Source organism: Mustelus asterias, chromosome 1 (genome assembly GCF_964213995.1).
Source record: "Mustelus asterias chromosome 1, sMusAst1.hap1.1, whole genome shotgun sequence".
Taxonomy (NCBI): Eukaryota; Metazoa; Chordata; class Chondrichthyes; order Carcharhiniformes; family Triakidae; genus Mustelus; species Mustelus asterias.
Window position 1 is genome coordinate 117479041 of NC_135801.1, and position 12494 is coordinate 117491534.

Here is a 12494-nt window from a genome sequence, read left to right on the forward strand (position 1 = left end):
TGTTTTTTAAACTGGAGGCCTGTGACCAGTGGTGTGCCTCAGGGATCAGTGCTGGGTCCACTGTTGTTTGTCATTTATATTAATGATTTGGATGAGAATATAGGGGGCATGGTTAGTAAGTTTGAAGAAGACACCAAGATTGGTGGCATAGTGGACAGTGAAGAAGGTCATCTCCAATTGCAATGGGATCTTGATCAATTGGGCCAATGGGCTGACGAATGGCAAATGGAGTTTAATTTAGACAAATGCGAGGTGATGCATTTTGGTACATTGAACCAGGCCAGGACTTACTCAGTTAATGGTAGGGCATTGGGGAGAGTTACAGAACAAAGAGATCTAGGGGTACATGTTCATAGCTCCTTGAAATTGGAGTCACAGGTGGACAGAGTGGTGAAGAAGGCATTCAGCATGCTTGGTTTCATCAGTCAGAACATTGAATACAGGAGTTGGGACATGTTGTTGAAGTTGTACAAGACATTGGTAAGGCCACACTTGGAATACTGTGTACAGTTCTGGTCACCCTATTATAGACAGGATATTATTAAACTAGAAAGAATGCAGAAGAGATTTACTAGGATGCTACCGGGACTTGATGGATCGAATATTAAGGAGAGGCTGGATAGACTGGGACTTTTTTCTCTGGAGCGTAGAAGGCTGAGGGGTGATCTTATAGAGCTCTATAAAATAATGAGGGGCACAGATCAGCTAGATAGTCAATATCTTTTCCCAACGGTAGGGGAGTCTAAAACTAGAGGGCATAGGTTTAAAGTGAGAGGGGAGAGATACAAAAGTGTCCAGAGGGGCAATTTTTTCACACAGAGGGTGGCGAGTGTCTGGAACAAGCTGCCAAAGGTAGTAGTAGAGGCGTGTACAATTTTGTCTTTTAAAAAGCATTTAGACAGTTACATGGGTACGATGGGTATAGAGGGATATGGGCCAAATGCGGGCAATTGGGATTAGCTTAGGGGTTTAAAAAAAAAGGCGGCATGAACAAGTTGGGCTGAAGGGCCTGTTTCCATGCTGTAAACCTCTATGACTCTATCAAGGGGCCCTAACAAAACTGGAGTCTTTAGGAATTCACTGCCTCACACATGTGTGGTGTAGTTGTCATTTGCCACTTATTGCCCAGGTCTTACTGCATATGAACATGGACTGAGGAGTTGAGGAGGAGTTGCAAATGGTATCTGAGGAGTATCTTCTGACCTTATGATGGAGGGAAGATCATTGATGAAGCAGCTGACACATAATCAAAGCCAAATCCCCACTATCAACGTCCTGGGGTTATCATTGACCAGAAAATGAACTGGACCAGCCAGATAAATATTGTGACAACAAGAGCAGATCAGAGGCTGGGAATTCTGTGGATAGTAACTCACCTCGTGACTGTTCAAAGCACAGAGCTCACAATTATCCGTAGCAGAAGAATAAAGGGGAACTCTTCTAACAGACAACCCCCTCTCTGTTCTTTGTTACAATTTTCTGTAGTGTGCGCTTGTAGTCATGGAAGTGAAAATAATTAAATTATCGATAACACTTTTCCTGAACTGGGTTGGACTTTAAAAGGATTTGCCATTTTCCCTCTCCAGTGGTTGGTGTCCTACTTAGCACAAAGGAAGATGATTGTGATAAATCATCTCAGTCCTGGGACATTGTTGCAGATATTCCTAAGTTCTAGGCCCAACCAACCTTGTGTCATTTAACTTTCAGATACCTAAACTAAACTGGTAGTGGAGGAACAGCTGGAGGGGAATGGGGATAAAGACACAGCAAAATCACATGATTTTGGGGAGGCAATGGCCGAGTGGTATTATCACGACACTATTAATCCAGAAATTCAGTTAATGTTCTGGGGACCCGGATAGAAATCCCACCACGGCAGGTGGAGGAATTTGAATTCAATAAAATGGATCTGGAATTAAGAATCTACTGATGACCATGAAACCACTGTCGATTGTCGGAAAAACCCATCTGGTTTACTAATGTCCTTTAGGGAAGGAAATCTGCCACTCTTAGCCGGTCTGGCCTACATGTGACTCCAGAGCCACAGCAATGTGGTTGACTGTTAACTGCTCTCGGGCAACTAAGGATGGGCAATAAATGCTGGCCCAGCCAGCGACACCCATGTCCAGTGAATGAGTAAAAGAAAAATGAATTTAAAAAAATTCACAATAGCAGAAACCAGCTCAGACAATATCTAAGAGGATGGATTAGAGTCATGTGGTGAGACACTGGGTATAAGTGGCCTGCAGCAAGGGCAGGGGGCAAGGTGCCAGTATGCTGGAGGGTGACATCACAATAAGGTTCTGCTGCAGAGGTCCTAGATGTGAATTCCTGCAGGGCTGCCGACAGAGAAAGGCTACTGCACAACAAAATGCTTGCTGCATTAGGAAGTCTGTCAATGTCAAGGAGCATAGTGTAGTTCAGGACCAACTTGAAGCTCTTACTTGCTATCATGCAGGTCATGAACAACTCCATTTGCACCCTGTGGACCCAACCATGTAGACATCATGACAGCTGCTAAAATAGTGGACATCGACCTGTATGATTGTCTATGGTCTTACATCAGCTGGACGTCAAGGGAGTGGAGTCCCATTTGGTTCCCCTATAGGGCAGGGTAAACATGTGGCGCCCTCAGCGTGATGTGTATCAGTCAAAGGAGTTTTGTGCCATGGGGAATCATGCAAGTCTAACATAGTAATTTGCTTACTTTGCTCTGACATTGACTTTGCTCAACAAGACTATAGTTAGTTGTCATTCAATAGGGAGCCCCAATGACTTCACTTACACAACAATGGACAACACACTGAATGCTACAAATATCCTGAAATCTAGTCTGGAAGAAGCCAGGCACACAAACGTTAATTGCCATGGTCCCCTTCAGGTGCAGTCTTTTTTCTACTCTGGGGTTACAGTTGTGGCTGAAACAGGCAGCAGTTATATCCTTACTGAAGCACAGGCAACTCACATGTTGTTCCTTGCTGAGATTCAGGTTGGAGAATTCCTCCCTCAGCACTCAATGATAGGGCCACCTGCACCACCCCCTTCCTGCAACTTGTCCTGCTCTGTGTGGTCTCTATTCATTCTCCAACTCATGTTGTATTTCAAGGGGAATACTTACTAGTGCACTCAGTGCAATTAGTTTGTGCAGAAGACTTGAAATCAGCAAAATCTCCTTCAGGGTCTGCCATAAAACTCATTGTGCAACTTGAAACTACTATAGAGAGCACCAAACACTAGTGGTAGAACCATCGCAACAGCCAGAATGAATTAATGAGTATCTAACCTGCTGTAAGCAGCCGATGATCTCCTGATGGTGGGTAGTGGTGTCATTCCTGCTGTTAAAAGCACCTTCAGCTGTGTGCTGCGTGAAGTTAGGAGGGGTCTGTTAGTGGAGCCTTGAGCTCCGATTGGCATCAGAGGTGTCAAATCAGCATAGCACACTGATTGACGACATAATCTGCCTGCTCTGAAAACTTCTGACAGAAGTACACGAGGCACACTAGCACCCTTACCAAGTTCATATCCAGTGTGGTTCAGTCCACAAATGCTCCCACATTCTGCTGATGCCATTTCCAAGCTCTTGTGGGCACTGAATGCTAACAAGCTGAATTTCCCACCTTTGTTTTGGACATCTGTCAACATTGCAGATATTGTGATAATGTTAAAATATTTACCTTTAAAAGCTGTGTGCGTGCAGCTGGATGTAACCGAGTATCGCTATTACTTGTGTTTTTATAAAACTGAGTCCATGTTTATAGAAAGTTCACTGTTGGCAGTGGCGGGGCTGGGGAGGATGTATACTTTAAATGAAGGGAACTTTTGTTTGATTTTGGCGCCTACTCTATGGAATAGTTTTCTACAAATCTAAATGTCCTCACAAATGATTTCTGTCTTGAATATGCAGTAGAGACTTTTTACTTTCCCTCCAGTAATAATACGAAAACCTGTAGCGACATCAACTTGCATTTAGATAGTACCTTTGATGTGAAAATACCCCAGTGTATTTTGAAAATGGAAAGACAGGGAAATGGCTGTCAATTCATGAAGCGAGAGATTAGTGGAAGTGTGGGGTGGGGAAGGCCAAAACCATGGCTGGAAAGTGGGTTTTAGAAAGGTTCCTAAAAGGAGCAGAAAAGGTTTAAGTGATGAAGAGGTTAAAGGAAGGAGTTGCAGATAGAGGAGCTAAGATGTTGAAGGCCACTGATGGTGACATAAAGAAAGGGAAGATGTACAAAAACTCTGAGACAAAGGATGAAAGGTTATGGGAGGGAATTGAAGGCTGAAGGAGGGGTAGTTCAGCAGAGAGAGCAGGCTTTCGTGTAACAGATTGAAAATTCATTACAACCTGATTTCCTGAATTAGAAGCTATGGGGGCAACATCAGTGGGGGCCATTTTGTGGGCTTCTCGCTGGGTGCCACGGCCTCCGCATGTTTCCAGAACTAAGTTTTTTTTAGCGTAATCAGCCTTGCGCCAGAAATCGGCGAGGAGCTGATTATCACGTGGAAAGCTCCATTTCCATGTGGTTATTGGGCCCGGGACTGAATTCTCAGACCTGCTAGTGTCTCCCTCCCCCCCCCACACCCACCCACGCCCCCCCCACGACCCCCACCCCGACCCCCGACCCCCCCCCCCACGACCCCCCCCCCCCCCCACGACCCCCCCCCCCCCCCACACCCACCCACGCACCCCACCCCCCTGCCGGGAGTGGTTCCCTCCAGTGGAGTTGACTCCCCACTAACGGGGAACAGGCGGCCCAGCCCCGCTGTAGGGAAGAGAGATCATTCAGGCTGCCCCAGAAAGTTGGGGGTAAGAGGGGTGGCCCTTGGGCAATGCCAGACTGACACCCTGGCCGGTCAAGGGGCTTCTTGGCACTGCCCACTGGGCATCAAGCAATGCGAAGGGGTCGGGGCCAGAGCCTACTTGGGGGCATGGGAGACAAGCTGCCACTGCCATCAGAATCACAGGGAGAGGGAGGGAGTGAGGGCCATCAGGGCTGACGGAGGGGGGGTTGGGCAGGAGGGGAACATAGGGGTTGGCCTAAGAATGTTCAGGAGGCCAGCAATTGAGAGGAGGGGGGTGACTGGCCATCGATCCGTGGCCGGCAATGGGGGGACCACTGCACAGGCGCCGATCTCCACACTGACAGATTGGTGCAAGCGCAGTGGTCTGCTCAGCACTTGCTGCTGGCCTCTCGGGTGGGAATAGGCCCTAATCCCCCTGATTTCCAGAGCGAATCCTGCTAGGGCTCTCTGCAATACTCAGTGTTGGAGATTCATTCTGGAAATCATGCCAAAAAAAAGGCAGGATTTACTCCCATTTCCCCGCATGTTGGGAACTTGGAATTGTTTTGGGAGAATTCCAGCCAGAATATTTATCCGACTTAGTCACCAATACTGCTGTATTTCTTCCTTGCAGCTATTTCTCTTGACTTCCTGTGTGATAGTTCTGAAATTCGGTCTGCTGGTCAGACAGACAGATTGCCTTCCTCACCATCCCCGGTGTTGGAATCCACAACCACAAGATTATTCGGGGGCATTTATTGGCATAATATTCAATTGCTCGGTGCTGGAATCACACATTTAACTGAATCAGGGAGGGCAACGCTCGCAGAACGGCATTCTCCGTTGGCCTCGGGCGGGATCTTATGAGCCACAGGTGGGCAAGGTGGTAAAATTCCAGTATATTTCTCTACCTCAGACCTTTAACAATTCACACCTGCCCTCGATTTAGCTTCACTTTAGTTGCTGTGTCAGAAGGGCAATGTTGCGGGTGAGCTCTCCAGCCGTTTCGTAACACTCCTCTCGTCAACCATCTCACATAATAGTTGTTACTGGCTGATAAACCCTCCCAACACTGGGTGAGAGCCTGTCACTACCTTATTTCGATGATTTGTTGGTGCCTATCTCAGTTTCTTGTTATTCCTCAAAATTTTCTCCCTTTTCCTCTGAATCATCTATCTCTCTATGTTCACCACACGCTCCCAAAACTTGGGGTTCAGCTTTCCTGGATGGGTTGCAATTCTGACATCAGCCTCAATTCTGTGCCAGGAACCTGAAGGAGGCTGCGGATGGAGGTGGGAGCACATCGTTCCCAGAGGCAGTGAATTAAAAGCTACCTCAGGAAGCCCCATCCAATTATTGTGGCTACACAAGCAGGTAAGAGGCTGGATATTCTGGGGATCAACTCACCTCTCAACTCCCTGAAGCTTGTCCACTATCTACAAGACACAAGGCAAGTGTGTGATGGAATATTCTCCTCTTTCCAGGATGAGTGCAACTCCAACAACATTCAAGAAGATTCACAGCATCCAGGAGAGTTCACATGACCGGCATCGCATACACCACCTTAAATATTCACTCCCTCCTCCACCAGCACACACTGATAGCAGTGCGCACTATCCACAAGATGCAATGGTGTAACTTACCAAAATATCTTTGAGCGTGCTTTCCAAACCCATCACCTCTACTACTTAGAAGAACAAGAGATGCTGGTGCATGGGAACACCACCACCTGCAAGTTCTCCTCCAAACTACATACCATCCTGACTAAGAACTATATCACCGTCCCTTCACTGTTGCTGGATCAAAATCATACAACTCCCTACTTAACAGTACTGTTGGTATACCTACATCACACGGACTAGAGTGGTTCAGGATGGTTCACCTCCATCTTCTCAAACAAAATGAGGAATGAGCTATAACCTTTGGCCTTGCCAACAATGCCCACATCCTATGAACAAGTGTAAAAAATATGGTCCAAGAACCATGGAATCCCAAAGTGAACGAAGGGTGAATATGTGCTGATAATTTTATTACCTTTGTTTGCACTATCTGCTAGTTGACACAAAAAGAATGATCTAGATGCAGCCTAGGATTATCACTCACTTTAAGGGAAATTTCTAATCTTATCCTTGGTGAGGGGGAATAAATATTGTACTTCGCAGACCCTTTTAACTGGAGTTTCCATCCATGTCTTTGAATTCTTCAGACATTTAATTTTCAGATTGGACTCTACAATAGAATGTTTAAGTTATGGTTGGCACAGTGGTTAGCACTGCTGCCTCACTGCACCAGGGACCTGGGTTCAATTCCCGTCTTGGGTCACTGTCTGTGCGGAGTCTAGACGTTCTCCCCATGTCTGTGTGGGTTTCCTCCGGGTGCTCCGGTTTCCTCCCACAGTCCGAAAGACTTGCTGGTCAGGTGCACCGGCCACACTAAATTCTCCCTCAGAGTACCCGAACAAGTATCGGAGTGCAGCAACTAGGGGATTTCACAGTAACTTCATTACAGTGTTAATGTCAGCCTACTTGTGATTAATAAATAAAGTTGTGCTTGCTGTGAAGTTGTCAATGGGATACAGAACCCTTTTAATACAAAAATTGTGATGAACTGTGACTTATAAAGTGAGAGAATTTTCAAGAGAAAACTACTTGAAGCTAGCAATAGTAAGCATACTTCCATTAAACAGCAGTGATGTGGTACAGTCATGAAATAATATCACTGCAATCAATGCACTGTGTAGCAAAGATACTTTAGGGATTAAGAACTTAGTGGGAAAATATATATATATATATAAACTGTGGGACCGTGTAAAACCTGATCATGGGTTTGAATGTTCCAGCATATTTTCATAATGACGCCACATCTGCTTTAAATGCTACATTCACTCCCATTTCCTTTCCCAGGAGACATTGCAAGGTTTATGTCAACATCTGTAAACAATAATCTATCTGCGGTGACATCATCCCTCACCAGCATGCAAGTTGAAGAATGAAATCATGTTGCAGTTCTACCTTCCAGAACACTGTTAAAATGCTGCCTTTAAAAACTGACACACAGTCCGCTGAGATTATTTAATGTTTACAAAATGAGACCAATCTCTTTTGAAGGAAAGGCTGGTGCTATTTTACTTCAAAGTAATATAGTGCAGTAATTTAGAACAAATAATCGCCACAAAATACCCTTTGCCAGAAATCTTTTTATATGCAAGGGTAGCGTTAAGATCTTTATCAAAACAGATGCTTGCAACTCAAAGCGTAATGCCTTGGAAATTACACTGGATGATATTATCGCATGAAAGTTTAATACACGCGTATCAAATTTCTTTCTCCATTACCTTAATATTGATTTTTAATCTATTTGTTTTACATAGATTAATATTTCCATTAAAACAACAGACTAAAGAATTTAATAAAAAGTAAAGAGCAAATTTACCAAGTCTGTGCTCTCTGAGCAGTGCTGCACCAAACAGTAACACAACTCGGAGAGGACAGATATTGTAGCTCTGATTCACTGATCTGTGTTCCCATCTGGTGAGATTTAGATCTAGAAGGTACAAACATGCTAAATATGCCACCAGAGCTTTGTGCGATAATACTGCACAGTATAATTTTTGAGGCTATTAAGGATTAAATGTTATTTTGAAGAATGACGACACTATAACATAGTATGTTGTCCTTCCAATCTCTGAAAATAAAATTATAAAGATTTACTTAACATTCTTAAAGTTACCTCCCGCCCCCACCACCAACACCAGCTATTCATTCTCTGCTATGTGCCAGTTTCTTATTTACGCAAGGGACGTAGGCATTGCTGCCCTTGAGAAGGTAGTCGCGAGCTGCCTTCTTGAACCGCTGCAGTCGACGTGGTGGATGCACACCAGAGGGAGGGAGTTCCAGAATTTTGATCCAGTGACAGTGAAGCAACGGTGATATATTTCCGAGTCAGGATGGTGAGTGACTTGGAGAGGAACTTGCAGGTGGTGGCATTCCTACTTGTCTGTTGTCACCCTTCTGGGTGGTAGTGGTTATGGGTTTGGAATGTGTTGTCTAAGGGGCCTTGGTGAGTGCATCTCATAGATTGTACACACTACTGCCAGTGTGTGTTAATGGTGGAAGGAATGAATGTTTGTGGAAAGTTTGCCAATCAAGCAGGCTGCTTTATCCTGGATAGTGTCGAGGTTCTTGAGGCACTCTCCTGACTTGTTCCTTGAAGATGGTGGATAGGCTTTGGGGAGTCAAGATGTGATCTACTCACCACAGGACTTTTAGCCTCTAACCTGTTATTGTAAACACAATATTTATATGGCTAGTCCAGTTGAATTTCTGACTATCGGTAACTCCCAGGATGTTGATAGTGGAGGACTGCTCCTTCATCAGGTTTACCCGATGAAGGAGCAGCGCTCCGAAAGCTTGTGCTACCAAATAAACCTGTTGAATTTTAACCTGGTGTTGAGAGACTTCTTACTGTGCTTACCCCAGTCCAATGCCAGCATCTCCACATCATGATAATGGAGGATTCAGTAATGGTAATGCCATTGAATGTCAAAGGGCAATGGTTACATTGTCTCTTGTTGGAGATGGTTATTGCCTGGCACTAATGTTACTTACTACTCGTCAGCCTCCCACTTCTGACTAAATGATGGAAGGAAGGACATTGATGAAGCAGTTGAAGATGCTTGGGTCTAGGACACAATCCTAAGGGACTCCTGCAGTGAAGCTGAGATGATTGGCTTCCAACAACCACAACCATCTTCCTTTGTGCTAGGTATGACTCCAACCAATGGAGAGTGTGGAGAAAGGGGTGGCCACAAGATTGGTTGACATAATCATTGGCCTCTGCCTATGCTACTGTTCAGTTGTTGCAGTTTTACTTTCCTCATTCCTGCGAAGTACCTTTCTTCTCTGACGAATTTCACAAGAAATTGATGCTGTTTTGAAGCTTTTCAGTCATAGCCATCAATTAAGGTTACCTCTGGAGGGATCTCCCTTACTTTCAATTACAAAGTCTGAATATGGCAGACTATATTCTGCCCTTACCTTTCTCAATCAGTTTCAATAAAATCATTAATCTATATTTAAAATTTCTCTTATTGGCTATGAGACTGAAATTAGACTATTCCCAAAATCTGTCTTTTCTATATCAGTCTTAATAAAGATTTGTACAATATTCAGAATCAGTAAACGAAGCAGACAAAAAAAAACAGAATGTGATTGTAAGTAAATGTGCTCACAGGAATGTGTCTTCTCTTAACAGTTGGCGTGCTGGATGGAGACGAGTTTGCACTGAGGGCATTTTCAATGTCTTGGTCAAGCTGGTCCAGTTTCATAATGAGCAGCACCATGGAATCCAGCCGGGCCCGATCTCGATCTTCCCTCATTTCCTGAGGAAACAGACTGTGCAATTACAACTTGCAGACCTAGAATCATAGAATTATACAACACTGAAGGAGGCCATTCGCTCCATTACGTCTGTGTCAGCTCTTTATAAAAAGCTATCCAAATGTTTTAGTTTTACAAACAGATTCTGAGAACTACCACATCGCAGAGCGTTAGAGGAAGTTAGAAATGAAAAGCATTCCTATTTTGGAAATTCCTGTTTTAGTTTGAGCGAGATTGAATTAGTAAAGATGCGGAAGAGCGTCATATGTTATTAGTTCTATGCTGAATTTGGTTAGGATGCCATAGCAACTCATTGTGATTCCTTATTTTAAGTTTGGTTACGTATGTTGCGTCTGGTGATGAAGCCAAGATAAATCTTTCTATGAATACTGAGGGCTAGAATGGGGAATTGTTCATTTCTGTTCCAACTGCGTGAGTCAGTCAAGTTAAATTAGAAGGTGTTCATTTATTCTGTAGGCGTAACTGGCGATTACCCATGTCGTAGCACCAATGGTTCACGCATGAGAAGATCCCAAGGGCAAAAAAAGCAATTACAAGTTCACATTTCAATATTATTTTTTCAAATGAATAATTTGCCAGTGATCGTGAATTCCAGACATTATTTCAAGTGTGTGAAAGAGCATAACTCATAAGTGACTTTGGCTCCCATGAATCAAGATTCTTTCATTCTCACAGAAGAGCTATCATAACTCATTGTCCCTGTTGAGATATCTTGTGTTACCATCATCTGTTTCAGTTTGTCTGAGTAGACTGCAAAGCCTCTTTTCTGGGGATTATTGCAAGATATTCAATTGACTATACACATATGTGCTGTGAAAATGCAGAGTCTGGTGGTCATGTTTGAAGGGGTTGCAATTTTAATGTTTTCCACTTAAGCTTCGGAGAGCAACTTAATGTTAAATTGAAGATGCGCTTAGAATATAAGAGCATAAATCAAGGGATCAGCAAAGGTTAATCAGGCCTACAGCTTCCACAGATAATCAGGCATTCTATTTAAACTCCAAAGGGAAAACTCTGACCTCGCAAAGAAATTAAACCAAACTTCAGTATATTCTTTCATCCGTGTAGTTCCCCTCAACTGTACCTGCTGTTCTCTGGAGGAAAATAATTCTCCCCCCCAACCCTCCCAAAAGCATAGCAGACATCAAACTCCGTGTATAAAAGATGAGCAAATAATAAAATAGTAAAAACAGAAAATGGGCGTGGAGTCACATGTAGGCCAGACCAGGGAAGGATGGCAGATTTCCTTCCCTAATGCACATCAGTGAGCCAGATGGGTTTTGTACAACAATTGATGATAATTTCATGGTCATTACGGAGATGAGTGAAATAATTCTCTGGCCGTTCACACCCCGCCATTGCTACAAATAAGGACAAGAAATTTGGCGCACAGTCAAATCCCTGTTCATTGTCGCGGGAATGCTCCCTCCACTCTCATTGTCTGTACCTTTAAGACTTGATTAGCTGTAAAGACTCACATTCCAATCATTATTCATGTAAATTGAGTTTGTGTCTTTGTGCCCTGTTTGTGATCAGAACTCCCACCCACCTGACGAAGGAACAGCCTGTTCCGAAAGCTTTTGCTACCAAATAAACCTGTTGGACTTTAACCTGGTGTTGTTAGACTTCTTACACAGTAGCGGGACCAGAGGATCCCATTGACATGAACGGTTGGAGAATTCCGGCCGAGTTTCAATTCCAGGGTTGGGATTTTCTGGTCCCCCGTGGCATGTTCTCCGCTTTTGGAGGCAGCTCGTCAATAGCCACCAGCAGGATCTTCAGGTCCCACCGACGTCTATGCCATTTCTGCATGGCTCACCCTTCCCGCCACCAGGAAAACCACCAAGGGGGGTCACCATCAGATTCCATCGGCGGGAAGGGCTGAAAAATTCCGTCCTAGATTTTGTTAATGGAATTCAAATTCTATCAGCTGCCATGGTAGGATTTGACTCTGTCCCCAAAGCATTAGCCTGGACCTCCGGATTACTAGATCACCTCCACTGTACCACCATCCCCTCAGGTTGGTTAGACCTCCATTCAAGGAAGGAGGAGAAAGCCTTTTACACTACCTTGGTGGGGGATTAGACAGTAGACAGTTCGAACATCCATGGTGAAAAGATTAGGCATTGGAGGCAGAGTCACAGAGTTTATTCAAGGCAGAGTTAGACACAGTTTTGTTAAATAATATGGATATTAAGGGTTATGGGGGTGGGGGATGCAGTGACAGATAGGAAAGTAAAATTGAGACCACAGCTGCATCAGCCATGATCTTGGTGAATGGTGGAGTAGACTTGAAGCACCAAATAGCCAACT

The 12494-nt window shown here is 44.2% G+C and overlaps 1 protein-coding gene across 2 annotated transcripts in view; it reads right to left on the reverse strand.

Annotated features, from left to right (window-relative positions):
- The window catches only part of dlc1 (DLC1 Rho GTPase activating protein), a 476263-nt gene that overhangs the window by 343782 nt on the left and 119987 nt on the right, over positions 1-12494 (reverse strand). For both annotated transcript variants that reach the window (XM_078217495.1, XM_078217504.1), the window contains one exon: positions 10013-10162. In XM_078217495.1, the coding sequence (XP_078073621.1) occupies positions 10013-10162 (150 nt within the window). The remainder of the gene's footprint in view (positions 1-10012; positions 10163-12494) is intronic.